The sequence below is a fragment of the Lolium rigidum genome, chromosome 4, assembly GCF_022539505.1.
Source record: "Lolium rigidum isolate FL_2022 chromosome 4, APGP_CSIRO_Lrig_0.1, whole genome shotgun sequence".
NCBI classification, from domain to species: Eukaryota; Viridiplantae; Streptophyta; class Magnoliopsida; order Poales; family Poaceae; genus Lolium; species Lolium rigidum.
Genome location: NC_061511.1, coordinates 148680613 through 148698300, shown reverse-complemented (window position 1 = coordinate 148698300; position 17688 = coordinate 148680613). Strand labels below are relative to the sequence as shown.

The following is a 17688-nucleotide window of genomic DNA, read 5'->3' as shown; positions in this document are numbered from 1 at the left end:
GACAACAGAGATTCATCTAATACGTAGTATTATCCTGAGTAATCCCAAACACACCAAACAAGACCCCCAGCTCACCAGAGTTCAAATCCCAGATTTGACACTTTGGTGTCTCATAAAGGCGGAATATTCTTCAGTGGGAGGCGACGTTCCCATCGACAGCGAGGCGCCTGTGGTGACTTCGTCAATCTCAAGACCTGCCCATCAGTTCTTCAACGCAGTCTCTTGGACGTGCTCATGCAGGGGTAGGGTGTGCGTGTGCGCGTTCATAGGGGTGAGTGTGTGCGTGTATGTATGAGCGTCTTTGATTGTACTGTGTTTCGCAAAAAAAAAAAAAAAAAAAAAAAAAAAAAGACCTGAAGGAAATGTGTAGCCCCGAATGCGGAACCGCTCGAAAACCATCGACTGTTGCCATCTCACACGCCCTGGCCGGTTCTATCCAAACGCAGCGGCGCCATTCCCTCCTCCGCGCTTCCAGCCTCGCCTCCCCATGCTTCGCCTCTCCGCCAATCCCTCCCCCCTCTCCCCGTCAGCCTCCCTCGTCCGCCCGCGCCGCCTGCTCCGCCTCCGCGCCCTCGCGGTCGCCGCCTCAGCCTCAGCATCGCCCTCCGCCCGCAGCCTCCGCCTCCTCGAATGGGGCAAGGTCTGCCGTGCCGTCGCCTCGTTTGCCGGCACGGCGCACGGACGAGAAGCCACCGAGGTAAACCCCTGGAGTTTTGAACCCCCTCCGTCGCCTGATCGCGCGCGACGGGCTTCTCCTCTGACGCGGGACGTGGTTGTGACTGCAGAAGCAGCTGTGGGGCGTGGAGGACGTGAGGTACGAGCGTAGTCGGAGGCTGCTTCGGGAGACCGAGGCGGCCGTGCGGCTGCTTGGCACCTCTGGTGGGTCGCTGGATTTCTCCGGGCTGGATACCATCGCGGTGAGCACATGAACTGTCCCACGTTTTTTCTTCTGCCTTTACAAAGTCACATCCAATAGAGCACTTCTCTGCGATGGGCATTTTGGCATACTATTTAAGGTCTATCTATAGAGAGATGTAAGCTTCTGCAGGTGTTTTACTATTTGTTTGATCCGACTTGTCTTCTATTCAGCTACTAACTATATGGTGCCTACATGAAGTAAATCATAGCACCAAATCACCAACATGAGCAGCAAAGCGGTGACCACTGTCCAATGCACACACGTTCCATTATCTGTTTGTGGATCTCAATGCTTTGCCACGATATCCGTATAACATTGTTTCCCCCGTCTCATTTGGCTTTGTACTTAGACGCCAAATGTCTTGGTCACGCCAGTATCGCGTATACACTCTTTCAATCTTGCATTCTCTGTTTAACTGAAGGTAGAGTCTGCAATAAATCGTGTCTCGGGTGGTTCGGTGATCAAAGGCCAGGAAGCGATGGCAGTGGTTAGCTTGATGCTGCTTGTTGAGTCCTTGCAAGGAACTATTAAAGCTGCTATGAAGCAAGGCGAAGACTCACGTGATCTATTAATGCCCCTTACAGAAACAGTAAGCTCCTTTTTTTTTCTTCTAATCTTTTGCCGCCTTGCATCTTTTCGCATATACAAGCACTCCCAATATTTGACGCCCCCCAGTTCAGTATGCTGAATGTTCTTCAAATCACCTGCAGATTCTAGATGCTGTTGTCAGTAAGTCACTAGTGAAGTCTATACAGGATATCATTGATGATGATGGCTCCGTGAAAGACACTGCAGTTTGGTCCCTGCATCCTGATTCTACTCTTTTTTTAGTATTGATTTGATGCTAGCTTTTATTTCCTTGCAAGAAAAACACAGTTTCTGTAAGCATCTCAGTTTGAAGTCACCTTCAGTTCAGCTTTTTGAAAAAAATGCTCTTCTTATGAACAATTCCCTGCCATTCCTTCGATTGAATCACTATGGAGGGTTGGATATTCAAATGGCATATGTCCATATTTGAAGTTCTATGTGCCCAGGAAATCTGGCATCCTATGTTTCCAGCATTAATCCAAAGGAAATCTGAACACATGTTCCTTCATAGCATCAAAATTTGGTATAACTGTAGGAGTCAATTTCAGAACTACCTTTATAGCAGCACTTAATCCTCACATGTTAAGTTAGTAATATAATATTTGTCTAATGCAGATGTTTTTTCGAAAAAAATAATTTTCTCCTAACCATCAATATAATTTAAAAAAATTAAAGGCTGTTGTGGTTCCTGATTGTACTTAGATATTCCATTTGAAGTGTGTCCTGTTAACTGAAAATAATATTTTTATTTTACAGAGTCCTGAACTAAGACGATATCGAGATCAAGTTCAAGTCCTAGAGAGCAGGGTAGGTGGTTTTAGAGATTCTTTTGCTTACTGTAAATCTGCAATCATGCCTACTTATTTTCCTACTATGTACAGCGAGGGCAGCTATATGGGTGTGCAGGAAACAAGTTGCAGTGGGTTTTGATTCCTGTAACTGTTGCATTTGGTTTTGAATTCATATATTCACATATGCATGCCGGCACCCACGCTGGCACAGCGCGCACACACAAGTAGGCAAGCAAGTGCACGTTGCAAAAATATCATGCTTATGTTTTTTGACCTGGAGGATAAACTGCAAAAGAAAGTTATGTAATCGATAACTAAAAACACCAAAATACATTTATGGGATGTGTTTTCCATGAATTAACTCTGGAAAGGAAACAAAACTTATGTTCCTTAGTTCCTCTTAACCTACAAAGTACATCAGTCTAGTGGTAATGCTGTTGAGGGTTAACTGTTATATGCTGACATGCTGTTACTTTTTCAGTTATGTCAGCTTATGGATAAGTTGATACGGAATGCTGACAATGAAGCTTCTTTATCGGTATTGTTTCATTCAACTCACTTCTTGTCAGAAAAACTTCATGCGCAATGAACTACAAACTGTTACTTTTCTCTAGGAAGTAAGCAGTGTAAATGGAAGATGCTGCATTAAAATGACTGGGAATAAGTCTTCAAATTTTGATGGATTACTACTCTCCAGGTGTGCTTTGCTAAAGAATATTTATATTTTATTATTGGTTTCGCTTGCAGTAGGATAAATTTGGTAACAAGCTTAGATATCTGCTTGCTTTTTGTTACAATTTTTCATAAGACTGGTGTTTTTTTAATTATGCAGTCTTAGCTAGTAAAATATATGTTTGAGATTTGGATCACCAAAGATACGAGATTAGTTTTATATCAGTTGGCACATACAGGTGTTGCGGTCAGAAACCCACCGGCGGGCAGCGACGGGCAACACCGTAGAGCCGGGAATCTCCCAGGACTGTGGCTGGCCCTGGTCCCTCCGAGCGACGGCCCGCAAAGCCTTCTGCACGCACGTCCGATGCTGATGCAGGGCGTGCCACCCGACCTATACCCGGTCGGGAAGGTGTTGGATGATGCCTCGCTTAGTTTCTCGCATGGCATACACGTAAACGTTAAATACGAGCCTCGATCGGCTCTCGGGTGTACGATCGGATGGTGGTCCCGCTTGATCAAGATAAAGCTAAAACGACCTACTACGATCCGGGGTTTTCACCGCATAATCGGAACATCCTACTCGTGATCGAGCCTCGCGGCCACGCACGGTGATCGTAAACCGACCCTAGACAAGGCCTAAAAACCAACACGAAGTTGATCCTCGGAACATCCTGTCTAGGGCTAGTAAACTACACCCTACGCGCCACTGGATCCTTCGACCCGTTTGTAAGGCCTAACGATGCAGATATTAAACTAATCCTTGAAGAACAAGGAGCAATCATAACGGATCGGATCTACTAAACGATGATCAAGCGGGGTGCCGCCCTTACACCCAGGATAGGCGTAAGGGCGGCTAGATGCTCAAGGGTTGCACGACGATAGCATATGATACGAGGAACAATGCTAACCCTAGAACATCTATGATAACTACGTTGCTCGCCATCAAAAAGGCTTCAGTACGAGCAACCATGAACGGCGAATAAACATGTGCTGCCTAGATCGCAAGATGCGATCTAGGCAGCATGGTGCTTACCCGGAAGAAACCCTCGAGACGGGGGAGTTGGCGATGCGCCGAGATTGGTTTGTGGTGAACGTTGATTGTTGTTTATTTCATAAACCCTAGGTACATATTTATAGTCCGGGGGACTTTCTAATTCGAGCGTGCACCTAACCGTGCACGGGTTAAACTCTAACTTCTAAACGACACACATCCTACTATGTTACAGATACACGGGCAAACTAGCCCAAACTTGATACACAAGGCCGATTCATGTATTCCTTCTATGCATATTCTTCAAGCCCATCTCCAATCGCGGCCCACCTCTGATCCGGTCAAATTCTGGTGATAACACATGCCCCCTTGGTTTTGGAAATAACATTTCCAAAATCATTCTGCTCTTTCTTCGTCGGGTCATGTCGTGGCGTCTTGCCTCCTTGACTTTATCACCAATCTAAAAAATCCATCTTAAAATGAAGGAATGTCTTCACTTAACTTTGCCGATAGTCAGAGTCAAGCACTCCCCAAAAGAGCCGATGGTATCACATCAGCCTCCATGATAAAACAAGAGTAGAGCCAATCTAACTCGCTCCTCCAAACGGTAACCTCGCGCCCTCCGCTCGAGAAAGCAAACTCAGATCCCCAAATCGTCGTCCAAGCAGCTCCGCGAATCTCAGATCTCAACCGTGCCGTCCCAATTCCTCAGCGCATCAAATGGCGGAATCATCCAACGCCCACACCATGGTCTCCGGTCTGAAGGTAATCCTTAACAGCCTCCTCGTCATGCGAATCAATGTTAGGAGTAAACAGCAAACACTTGAATTAATGTTCTATTCCGTTATCAATTTTAGGTTTCAGACATCCTGCTGCCGCACCCTTCTCTCCCAAACTCTATGTGTCTTGGCCCCCGTTCTTCCGAAAGTCCCGCTCACCTAATCTCATGCGAGGCCAATAGGATCCCCTTCGTAAATCAGAATTTAGATCTGACTTCCTGGGCCGACTGCCTGCGAGCCTGGCCTAATCCTCCCGAAGGTTGGGTGGCATGGTACAATAGAGTGTCTAAAGCACACTATGCTACCTGAGATTCGATAGGGATAGCCGATGCCTTATCATTATCACTGTCCCCTCTCGAAAAGAACGAGAACATCTTGAAAACCATCGGCTACTTTTGGTCTGATGCACTGAACTGCTTTATGTTCGGCCATGGCCCCATGACACCAACTACGCTTGACGTGGCCATGATCACGGGCCTAGACATTTCATCCCCAAGCCCCTCTCGCCTTCAAACCGCCAAAGGTCCCTTTCACCCTTTCCTCCAAAACAGAGTGCACAAGCCGTGGGCGCCTACCTCGAGCGTTATATGAAAACCAAAGGCCCCGTGACGAAAAGAGAGCACACGGCTTTCTTGAACTTCTGGCTGGAGCATTTCATATTTTGTGGTCCTTCACTCGCCCCAACCAAGAACTACCTCTCCCTGGCCTATGAGCTCGCCAAAGGTACTCAACTTGGCCTTGGAAAACTGCTCCTTGGGGAAGTCTATCGATCTCTTCAACTGATGTCTGTCAAACTGTTCTCCCAAAGGACAGTCAAAACAGGAGGCCCCCGGTGGTTTATTCGAGTTATGGGCTCAATTGTACTTTCAAAATCAAATCCCAAATTTCCCACCTTTGGCCACTCGCACCTTCCCGGATGCGACCGGGAAGGAAATCCGATGCACTAGCTACGGCCAAGCTCCGTACGATCTCCCGGGCAGCGAGGCTTATCCCCAAGGAAGCGAGCAGAGTGGTTCAAGATTTTCTTCCAAGGCCCGGACAACCCCCTGTTCTTCCCCTATAATGAATCGGAAATCTTTGAGAACCCGAGTCTCCTTCCGATTAGACAAGTCTTGCCGATGACGCCGGCACTCCAGCACTCGTACTCTATCATGATCCGTCCTTGCTTCCTCCCGGTTGGCATGAGTACCTCAAACGGGATCATAAAGCCCGGTTACGAGTCTTACCAACCGGTGGTAGTAGCCCGGCAGCTTGGCCTCGGGCAAGTGCCCCCACACTTCTTTCTCCACCACCCGACAACAAGCGGGGCTGAACCGCTCGACATTATTACTGGCCAAAGGTGCTATACCTTCTTCGACGCTCTGGCCATTCCAGTTCCTCATAACCTCCGTTTTACCACCACCACCGATGGCTTCGAGACCTGGTGGTCGATGTGGAAGACTCACGCCTTCAGAAGAGCTCTAGGACCGTTGCTAAAGCAACTTGATGCTGAATATGACGTCCCTGCACACCAGGTACCATTACATGTAAATTACCTGCAATGGCTCGTAATGATTGTCTGTAACTTGACTTTATTCCTTGGCAGCAACAGGATGGCCCAGAGCCCACGCAAGCCGACGGTTCCCCATTCGAATTCCTTCCACCAGCTCCGGTAGTTCTCTTCTGTCAGAGCTCACCGTCCTTGAAGAAGGTCATAATGCAGAGCCAACCGATTTCACCGAAATCGGCTCCCAAAAGTAAAGCATCCTCCGGTCGGTTGCCCACCGAGCCTCAACCCGGGCGAGGAAGGCAGCGAGGAAAGTAGCCGTCGGAAAAACCCCGAAGCGCAAAGCTACCGTCCAGCGGTGCTTGCATGTAAGCTGACTCGTGTCTTGACCAAACACATTTGCCTCTCCAATCTTTGTAACATGGTTGTACTTCTTCTTTCAGACTTCCACTGAATAGAACTCCAGTGAGGGAGCACAGTCCAGCCCAAGGGACTCCTCCCCGGGCAACTCAGAGAGATCCACCACACAAAGCCACGCCAGCGTCGGCTTCTAGGAAAAGGTCGACTCCAGAGCCTGCTGACCCTCAAGCTCCGATCAAAACGGGGTCACGCATGAAGCGTCGATGCGTCAAAAGGGCTCGCAAAGGCCCACAAGTTTCCTCGCCGAGCCGGAAGTTTCAAATGTAATTACCTCAACGACCCATATTCCACACCGTCCCGTTACTAATTGGATTGCCTCACCATTTCCTTTGCGGACTAATGGGACCTCTAGCGGGGACGTTGAAGAGGTACCGATGCCATCCGCTACACTCGGCCTATCCAACTCGCCGAGCATGGCCGACCAAGTGGCTAACCCGGCCCGAGTCTACCGCAAAGCCGATTGTCACAACATCGGCTGCCCTTCCTTTCTTGGGAGAGGTACGCTCCACTCTCTCGGGCCTACCCTTTTCCTTTGTCGTATGCTCATGCTCGCTCTTGTTCGTCCGTCGTGGTTGTGATCCTTCAAGCTTGCCGACGTTCGATCCCGACTCCATCGAGCCGCCTACTTCCAAAGCGGGTGAAGAGCCAAACCCCGCCGCGATCCATGGCCCGCTCCGGCGTCTCAAGGTTTTGCTCTCCTCTTCGGTCGAAACCCCGGTCGAAAACCCCGAGGCAATCAAGGGCATCCTCGAAGACATCCGGCCCCGTCTCCCGGTGACGCCGCGAGGTTAAGCTTTGGCCGGCCGTGACTTTGTCGGTTTGCGAGTCCGAGGTGCGGTCGGCTCGTCAAAGAATCACTCTTCGCCGCGCCCAGCTCCCGTTGAGAGCCGATATTGCAGACAAATGTCAACGGCTCAACGAGAAGAAGGCGGCTTTAGACGCCCAAACCGATACTTCTACCCATAGTGTCGAACTCGAGACCTTACGCAAGGAACTGGAGAACCTTGAAAAGAGGGTCAGGGAGACCAAACAACTTATCCAAGACAAGGAAACCCTGATTGCTCGCTCTCAAGAGGAAGCAAAAGGCCTCACAGCCGATCCGAAGACCGATCCGGCTGAAATTCGTGCCCCGAGCGAGTCACGCGGTGATGGGGAAAGACGAGGATGACGAGGCTGAGATCGCCGAGGTGGATCGAATCCGTGCCGATGCTCTTCACGCCCTCAACGCTTTTCTTAAGTAGGGCCTCTTTGTGTAAGCCGATGCGGCCTGAACTTGTTTCGCTGAACTTGTCTAAGGTTGATGGCCGTGCATCGGCTTTTTTACCATTCTGAAGTCAATGTCCGTGCATCGGCTCTGTTTGCATGTACCGATAATTTTTTTTTACTGGCCGATTTCTCCATCGGCCCCCAATATTTCTCCGCATATGTATCGGTGTCGCACATGTTTATCTGACTAGGTGCCCCCCGAGCCGATTCTGCCAGGTATCTGCTGATATCGGCTCTGCGGTTAGCCAAGGTACCACATGTGAATGTCGGCTCTGTTAGGACCAGTGCTGACTTCTTCCAACTCATCAGCCGACGTAAACCCAGTGCCTATTAGATCAACGTTGAACCCGGGTAGAACGCATGGTGAGGATAATTTTGGCCGATTTCTGGAATCGGCCTCCATGTTGGTTGATCAATGAAGGCTTGACAAAGTCTCCTCATAGATCTTTGGGGCCGATCGCACGGATCATTGCCGCGTTTGTCCATATATATAGATTTGTGGGAAGTGTCGGGGTGGCCTACTTAGCTAGCCACGTCTGCTTCTCAAGATCTGTTCCCGACGTTCCTCCTGCTGTTCTAGAAGTCCCTGCTGTTGCAGCCTGGTTCGAGAGTGCCCAGTTACTGCAGTCCGGCACGTATGCGCACGTGTATCCGTGGGGGATCTCCTTGGGCGCCTCATGTAAGAATTGGTAGTCACTAGGGTCACCACCAATCTTGTAGACGACGTATGCCGATGAACTCGGCACTTCTGGTGCTGCCAACGCGAACGGCAGCGGTGGACGGGACTGGAGTGGCATCTCTCCTTGGTAAGTCCCCAGAGCTGGTTCTGACGGAGAATAGTGATGGCTCATGATTTCCTGGATCACGCGCAGAGCGACACGCTCCAAAGTGTTCACCAGTGCTCTCGTAGTGGCGGTGCAGCGAATGAGCCACCATGAAGTTGATCTCCCGACGCAGCGACTCGGTGCGTTCTTCTCGACGGGGAGGACATGTCCACTCCATCGAGCGCGCCTTCGGGCGAGAACCCCTTCCACCCGATGCCATGTGAGCGGGTTCCGTGAAAAGAGCCGATGAGGTCGGCTTCGAGGACCGCTTTGATCTCGTCATGCTTCTTTTGAGCTCTTCGGCCGGATCCTCGTACTTGACCGGAGTGCCTTCCGCCATCTCGGATGTAGATGGCGATGCGGTGGATGTCGAAGATTGTCCCACCGGGCGTGCCGAAGGTGTTGCGGTCGGAAACCCACCGGCGGGCAGCGACGGCAACACCGTAGAGCCGGGAATCTCCCGAGACTGCGGCTGGCCCCGGTCCCTCCGAGCGACGGCCCGCAAAGCCTTCGCACGCACGTCCGATGCCGATGCAAGGGCGTGCCACCCGACCCATACCCGGTCGGGAAGGTGTTGGATGATGCCTCGCTTAGTTTCTCGCATGGCATACACGTAAACGTTAAATACGAGCCTCGATCGGCTCTCGGTGTACGATCGGATGGTGGTCCTGCTTGATCAAGATAAAGCTAAAACGACCTACTACGATCCGGGGTTTTCACCGCATAATCGGAACATCCTACTCGTGATCGAGCCTCGCGGCCACGCACGGTGATCGTAAACCGACCCTAGACAAGGCCTAAAAACCAACACGAAGTTGATCCTCTGAACATCCCGTCTAGGGCTAGTAAACTACACCCTACGTGCCACTGGATCCTTCGACCCGTTTGTAAGGCCTAACGATGCAGATATTAAACTAATCCTTGAAGAACAAGGAGCAATCATAACGGATCGGATCTACTAAACGATGATCAAGCGGGTGCCGCCCTTACACCCGAGGATAGGCGTAAGGGCGGCTAGATGCTCAAGGGTTGCACGACGATAGCATATGATACGAGGAACAATGCTAACCCTAGAACATCTATGATAACTACGTTGCTCGCCATCAAAAAGGCTTCAGTACGAGCAACGCATGAACGGCGAATAAACATGTGCTGCCTAGATCGCAAGATACGATCTAGGCAGCATGGTGCTTACCCGGAAGAAACCCTCGAGACGGGGGAGTTGGCGATGCGCCGAGATTGGTTTGTGGTGAACGTTGATTGTTGTTTATTTCATAAACCCTAGGTACATATTTATAGTCCGGGGGACTTTCTAATTCAGGCGTGCACCTAACCGTGCACGGGTTAAACTCTAACTTCTAAACGACACACATCCTACTATGTTACAGATACACGGGCAAACTAGCCCAAACTTGATACACAAGGCCGATTCATGTATTCCTTCTATGTATATTCTTCAAGCCCATCTCCAATCGCGGCCCACCTCTGATCCGGTCAAATTCTGGTGATAACAACAGGGAAGTCTTTTAGGAGAACCAAAATCTTGGCGCTCTCATAATTTTAACTCAAGTTTTGAGTTTTGACCAATGTGTAAAGTAATTTGCATATATATTAAATTTTCTTTCATTGTTTGGCAATAGATATTGATCGAGATTCATATGTATGTAGTGGTTCAGATGCTGGAAGTATGATAGAACCAATTGTTGCTATTCCACTAAATGATGAGCTGCAGGGTGCCAGAGCTCTAGTGGCCAGAGCTGAACTTGATGCTTTATCGAAACTGACTGACAAGGTTTGAAAGGTTGATTAATTTGGTTTTCCTATTTGCTGTATTCTTATCCTTACACTTATTTTCAATTTGCAGATTCTTCTCGAGCTTGATAATATTCAGATTTTGATGCAGGAAACTATTACACTCGATAAGGTGCTGCCGTCTTTCATTACGTATTTCCTATGGAAAGTAGCTGTCACTTGTTTTGACAGAATCTATATTAGTATTGTAGGGTTAGTACTCTCAAGATTTCTGACTTGGATTTTTATAAGCATAAAACACATACAATGAATTCTTAACTGGATTGTCAGATAGCATAAATAAATATCGCTTGTCCTGATGTTTTATACTCCCCTCTATTATATTGATTGTGTGTTGTTGTTTTTATCTTGGAACTAACATGTACCACAACAGTTGCCATTGCGGGAAGTTTATTTATTTATTGGTGCTTCCATTGATCAATTGCAGTTGGTTTACAAATAATAGATTATAGGTTTGCTTCTGCCTTTCCATAACATTGACTACCACGCTTACTTGGTACAGAGAAATATCATCATCAAACTCATCCCTTGTCTTATGCAAAAATTGACAGCCAAGCAATGTTATACCAGATACGTAGGTCTGCTCAATTTGGATACATTAAGTGTTGTAGACTCTTATTGGTGAAGACATTATCACCGATGTTCATAGCAGAAGTAACCAGGATGTAGGTGGCATCCATTAGGTGTCTAGTCAGGCCAGGGCTGCTGGCGAGGAATCAGAGTTGCTTAGCAGGCTGGCCAGGAGTTAAGTCGAGGGAGAATTAGGAGCCAAAGCTTTATCTTGCGCCATATATAAATTATAAACACAAGCAAGAATAGCACTTTCCAACTGGTACTTTTTTCGATCGACTCTTATCCTAACCCTGGTAGAGTTGTCTGGCTATCACCGCCCTCCCAGCGGGACTGCGGTGACCTTTCACCTCAGAAATTCATGCCAATAATCTATGCAGTAACTAAACATTCAACATTAAATTAAGCCACAAGACATCTAACCAGTTCTGATACTTATATATTAGCCAATGTGATATCTGGCTCTGCCATCATTCCTATTTCCAATATGTCGGCCGTGTTTACAATCATATAGTGCAGCAGTTGTGTAAGTATGCAGTAACTTTTTATGCATGCACAGTTGCTTTCTTTCCCCAGATTTTTTTACTTATATGTCTGTGCACTTGCTTTGCAGGTCACAGCTCGTGCAAAATACAGTATAGCATATGATGGTACACTTCCTGACCTGTATTTGCCGAACTTTGAGCATGGGCCTATCGATACTGCTAAAGATGGGCCTGTCAGTACAACTTCCTCAGCTCAACTCCCTAAGAGGTCATGGAAACTGTTTATTCCAAATGCATACCACCCATTATTGCTCCAGCAGCACCAGGAAAATCTGCGCCGTACCAAAAAGGATGTTGCAAGTGCCACATCAGTTAGTTTCCCCAGGCCCATCTTATTCTACTATGTTTATGCAAATATTTATTCTTTGATAGCGAGATTACATTTTTATACTATTATACTGTATGTAGACTCTAAAACATCACATCTTGATGCTATTTTTTATTTGTCAACCTGTGGTTATCCAGTTCTCATTTTTCTTCCATGTTACAGGAGATTCGGAGGCGGAGGATATATGGACAAGATATTGCAGAGGAAGATCAACTAGCAGCAGACCTTGATTTCATGAAGATTAGGGTTAGTCCTCGTTTGAAGAAAACAATGTGTATTGTTAGCTCATTGGATAATTTATGTTTCAGTTTGCAGGTTTCTGAGCTGGAGAGGAACCATCCGATCCCAGTAGATTTTATGATTGCTGAAGAGACTACCGTTTTGGTCATAACTGGCCCAAATACAGGGGGAAAAACAATCAGCTTGAAGACGGTTGGGCTGGCAGCGTTAATGGCTAAGATAGGTAATTGAACAATGAAGTTAAGATCCTTTCACTTTACATGATCATAAGCTACCTTCGTAGGATTTCTCAGAATACGCGGTTACTGATTTTTCTACATCCTTATAATTTGATATGCACCAATTGCATTATCAATGGAACACTTTCTGACATGGCTTCTTGGTAGAAAATGGAAGATGTTATGTGCTGTTAACTTACTACTATTTCAGACTCTTAATGTGTAAACAACTGGAATATGCTGTATAAGTTTGCCCATTCTGCTACAGGTCTATACATTCTAGCTTCTGAACCAGTTAAAATTCCATGGTTTGATGCTGTTTATGCTGACATTGGAGATGAGCAATCTTTGACCCAATCACTCTCAACATTTTCTGGGCATCTGAAGCAGATTGGGGTATGTCTTACTTTATCATAATCAAATTTCTGTTAGTTCTGAATCCTAACTCACTAGGTCCGTACTTGCTCAAAATATTTATCTGTTCAGCACCTGAACCTTCATTTTATCAGGCCATTCGTGCTCAGTCAACTTCACAATCGTTGGTCCTTTTGGATGAGGTGAGTACTTATCCTATGTCTTGATAACTTCTTTTTTTTTAGAAAACGCAAAGTTTTCATTTCATTGAACAGGTAGAGTTAGGGGTACAGCCCTTCTAGGACAGAAGTACTTAGATACACTAAACAGACAAGATTGGAGCATCTTCATTAATTTCATTCGTGCATGTTGATTAGTTTAGTGGTAACATGATTGTAACATGGGCTAAATGTGGTTACTTACATGTCTTGGGTGCCGATGCCTGACTATTGTCTGTTTCTCCAATGCACAAACTGTCATATACTCGATAAATAATTTTAAGTATTAATGTACGTTTCTCTGTTCCAGAAAAATATCGAACACATATCACATTTTTTTTGTTAAGGTACTCAGTATACATTATTTCTAGTTCAGTACAAAATCTGCAGTACACCATATGCCCAACTCATTTACCGAAATATCATGGATGACAAAGGATTATCTCATTATATACAGTTGAGCCTTTTCAATGTAAAATGGGTTCGTGATTCTTTATTTTCGTGTTTAGGTTGGTGCTGGGACAAATCCACTTGAAGGGGCTGCTTTGGGGATGTCTCTCTTGGAGTCTTTTGCTGAAGCTGGTTCCTTTCTAACTCTAGCTACAACTCATCATGGAGAACTTAAAACACTAAAATACAGGTTCCGAATATTTCAAGCTGATTTTTTTCTGGCATTATGGTCTTAAGGCTTAACTTTTAATTAAAGAGCATTATAAAAAAAACTAAAGAGCATTTACATCACATAGTTTAGTTTCAACATTTCTTGATATTGAAATTACACTGTCGGATACCTTGTCATCACCACAAGTGTTACTTTACTGAAACTCAACACAAGCAAGCCAACTCAACATGATTTGCAAAACTGGAAGGACAAGAACTGTAAAAATCCACCAGGTCTACTGCAGGTTATTTCTGATGGTTAAGGTGTCTTCTTGAACTTTAGCCTTTTGTATTTAAATAGAGTGCAGTCCTGATTGTACTCAGGATTTTCACATTTACATAATAATTTTTATTTTTGTTTAGTGGCACTATTAGAATTGCTGTTTTCATTTAAAAAATGTCGTTCTTGAAGCATCACTATTTCTCCAATTTACATCAGGAGGCAATGTTACTTACATGATTTCACGATATTTATGTCCATTAGTTTGTAGAAACGTGGCAATGTGGCTTGTTATGTGGCCTAAAGTTCAGAATAATTCTCATCCAACGAATATTGCATGTTGATTCATTATTTCAATGCTTTCAGCAATGATTCATTTGAGAATGCATGTGTGGAATTTGATGAAGAGAATCTAAAGCCTACATTCAGGATACTTTGGGGAATACCAGGTATACATTTCCTGTTCTTTTGTCAACCATCGATTGTCATACTTGTTTGGGTGCTCAATAGCCACTATCCTTTGCCTTACTTAGCAGATGCTAGAAGCGCCCATCTTATGTTTTGTACTTCAAAAACACACACTTTTTTAAACAAGGTGACCATTGACAAACTCACCAACCCCACCTGCCAGTTGATTGTTGGATACTTGGAATGTTGAATGAAATATGCTAATGCCAAAATCATTACATTCATTCCTCAACTTCTCATGGACCAAATAGTGGGGCATTCATATGCTTGTTTTGTCCTCGGAAAGTCAACCTAGCTGTGCAACTTCATATTAAGGATAAAACTTGCTCTTATTTCATTCTCATTACTTTCGGTTGCTCATATATGTATCTGAAGTTTTGAACTGATATCTGGTAAAACTAGCTTTCCTTTTGTTTTTAGAGTTGTTTTGTACTCATGTTTCGTTACATATATAGGACGTTCAAATGCAATCAACATTGCTGAAAGACTAGGTTTATCCTTGGATATAGTAGAAAGTGCTCGGCAGTTACTTGGAACAGCTGGTGCAGAGATAAATGCGGTAAGTCTGAGAAGATCATGACATTCCTTTATTTATAAATTTATATTGGGCCTTTGTATTTATTGAATTACACACACTAGAAAGTTCATCCAAAAGCTCAAGCTACTGGAGAACGGTGTGCAATGCACTTGTACTTCAACACTACCTCATATGTAACTCCCTTTGGCCTAAATTTGGACCGAAACTGGGTTGTGTTTTTTTCTTTTTAAAATTACGCTAGCCAGTTTTTAAACCCAGGACCTCTTGGCTCTGATACCATATTGTGTTACATGCTATAATACATGCACCAGCTAGCTCACCCAAAAGGTTAAGCTGATAGAGAAAGGTGTGCAATGCACCTATACTTCAAACAGTATTGTTAAATGGCAATAAGAGTTGCTGAGATACTATCATATTTCTTCATAATCTGCTATTAAGATAAATGGGATCTTCCCTTGCATTGCAAATACCATGTAGCAGTACAAGTCAATCTCAAGTGTTTATTATGCAGTTGATTATGGACATGGAAAAATTCAAGCAAGACTACCATGAACAGCTTCAGCAGGCACAACATTATCTTATGTGAGAACTTCCCTGCTTGGTTCTATTTACTTTTTGAGTATGCTGCAATATTTCCATAAAACAGATCCTTGTTTGCACGTCATATATACATTCATTGGTTCATACCTTATACCATATTTTATTCTTTAATGAGGTAAGTTAACTGGTTTCGAGGTATTGTACAATTGCTCTCACTCTTTATGTTGATCTGTCTGCCTTGTGATTTTGTTGTTCCATTACGTAGAAAATTCAGATATTTCTCATTAGTTTGCTTGTTAGATGATTATGATGCACAAACTCACAGAAGAATTTCTTATCTCATATGTCCATTGATGTCATATCAGGCAGTCCAAGGAGCTTCATAATAACTTGGAAGTGGCACAGAAAAACATTGTAGATCATACTACTGCTCAGAGAAAAAGAAAGTCAAGAGTAGTTTCAGAGTATGCTGTTATGGCTCGTTCAATCATTCACAAGAAGTTTCAGCTGTTCAGAGAATCTGCAATAGCTCAAAGAGTGCTAGAAGAAGAGAAGGCTGCGGAGAAGGCCAAACTTGAGAGAGTGAAGGGCCCAGAACCGTCAAGCACTTCTTCCCTTAAAAAGACGCAAATTACAAATAGCAGCATGGCCACTAAAGCTAGTGATAATATAATAGGTTTGAAATCATCGTTTTTTGTTTTGTTATTGATCTCCCAACTTCCACATATTTTGGAGACAAGTTAATTAGCTGAGGTTTCCTTGTGAATTAGATGAAGATGGTGGGATTCCAGAAGTTGGAGATTTAGTTTACGTTCCTAAACTCAAGAATCAAGCTACTGTAGTCAAAATAGATCCGGCCAAGAATGAAGTCCAAGTCCAAGCTGGCATGATGAAGCTAAAACTAAAGTTGAAAGATGTCAAGATCCAGAAGCAGAGAACAGCCAGATAAAATGGTTGTACTACCTGCAATTGCAGAGATAAGTATGTAAATGTTGTTCTATTCAATATATAGCGTTATCCATTTTGACTGTATAATCATGCAATTGTAGATCCCTAGGCTGCATGTAAATGTTGTTCTGTGAATAGTATCTTCCATTTCGAGAACTCCAAATGGAGGTCGAGCTCCAGCAAGCCCTTTATTTTCAAAAAAATGAAAATTCATATTTATAAGTTTTAGAAAATTCTTGAAGAAGTCTGGATGTAGTCAATGATGTACACTACAAGCGTGCAAAATGTACATAGAAATGAAAAAATTGACAAATTTTGGATTTTTGAACATATGCACCATCACTATACCCAGACCCATACTTATGTCATTTTTTGTAGCATATAATACATAGTATTTCGCGTTGAGATTTTGCATACTTGTGGATACATCATTGACTACGCCCGAATTCTTTAAAAAAAATATAGACCTTGTAAATGTGATTTTCGATTTTTTAAAAATATTGAGCTAAAACACAATCCCTTATAATTTCTAGTTACACAGTTGCATCAGGTGGGTGCAAGGTATATAGCTATACAGATATTTGCAGATGGCCTTTATACGGAAAAAAAAAAAAAGTTATAACAACGGCTTTCTGTATGTTATTTTTTTGGATACCAATCATCAGCATATATAAAATTCATCTGCGTTTTGGCACCCAAGTTAGTTCGAGGATCGTTCCTAGCAACTTCCTACCCGAGTGGGAATTTTGCACTAGGTGTGGTCTTCCTTTTTGTTTATTGTCTCCTCTTCAGAGTTTATGGATGATCTCAAACCACCGGAATCCGGTCCTCCGGATAAGCCACGACATGATGTTGTTTTATCCTGTACCCAGGTATGTGCGTTCTCTGTCTCCACGGGTAACGTGGTAACTGGTAAGTACCCTTTTATTTTGGCTGTTGTCGGCACATGTATTTAAACGTGTAGAGCCATATGCGATGTTTCCTACTACTCCAGATTTCAACCATGAGCACACTGCACGGCCAACCTACCACTCCGTGCTTGAATGTTGCTTCATCAACAAATCAATATAATTAGCATCATTGACCGTCTTTGTGGAAATGGGGTTTCATTTGATTCGCTTGGCGGTCTGGTTAATCACATAGCCCTAAATGGTCTGGCTGCAGCTGACCCCGTTCAAAATGGGATACTCTGACCTCTTCTAAATTGAAGTGGGTCGCATGAATTTCAAGGGATGTTTGGTTCCTAGCCAGTTTGGTATGTGTTTAGTTTTTGCACACTTTAGAGTAACC

At 44.7% G+C, this 17688-nt stretch overlaps 1 protein-coding gene across 2 annotated transcripts; it reads left to right on the top strand.

Moving 5' to 3' along the window:
* Nucleotides 1–487: 487 nt before the first annotated feature.
* On the top strand, nucleotides 488–16492 carry LOC124705948 (endonuclease MutS2-like). Of its 2 annotated transcripts, XM_047237632.1 has the most exons (19): nucleotides 488–697; nucleotides 786–917; nucleotides 1341–1508; nucleotides 2264–2314; nucleotides 2780–2836; nucleotides 2913–2995; nucleotides 10408–10531; nucleotides 10604–10663; nucleotides 11735–11977; nucleotides 12157–12240; nucleotides 12310–12457; nucleotides 12721–12848; nucleotides 12962–13009; nucleotides 13534–13664; nucleotides 14271–14353; nucleotides 14828–14931; nucleotides 15422–15492; nucleotides 15816–16126; nucleotides 16221–16492. In XM_047237632.1, the coding sequence occupies exons 1-19, from the start codon at nucleotides 488–490 to the stop codon at nucleotides 16397–16399; spliced, it is 2415 nt and encodes an 804-aa protein (XP_047093588.1). In that variant the 3' UTR covers nucleotides 16400–16492. The 2 variants fall into 2 exon arrangements, with proteins under 2 accessions (XP_047093588.1, XP_047093587.1); XM_047237631.1 differs by lacking the exons at nucleotides 488–697; nucleotides 786–917 and adding an exon at nucleotides 1630–1713 and having other exon boundaries at nucleotides 1346–1508; nucleotides 16221–16483.
* Nucleotides 16493–17688: the final 1196 nt, after the last annotated feature.

Excerpts from the sequence above, each read along its gene's own strand:
- LOC124705948 (XM_047237632.1), top strand. The coding sequence starts at position 488 with ATGCTTCGCCTCTCCGCCAATCCCTCCCCCCTCTCCCCGTCAGCCTCC. Across the intron at positions 10,532-10,603 it reads TATCGAAACTGACTGACAAG|ATTCTTCTCGAGCTTGATAA; the intron begins GTTTGAAAGGTT and ends TTCAATTTGCAG. Across the intron at positions 11,978-12,156 it reads ATGTTGCAAGTGCCACATCA|GAGATTCGGAGGCGGAGGAT; the intron begins GTTAGTTTCCCC and ends TCCATGTTACAG.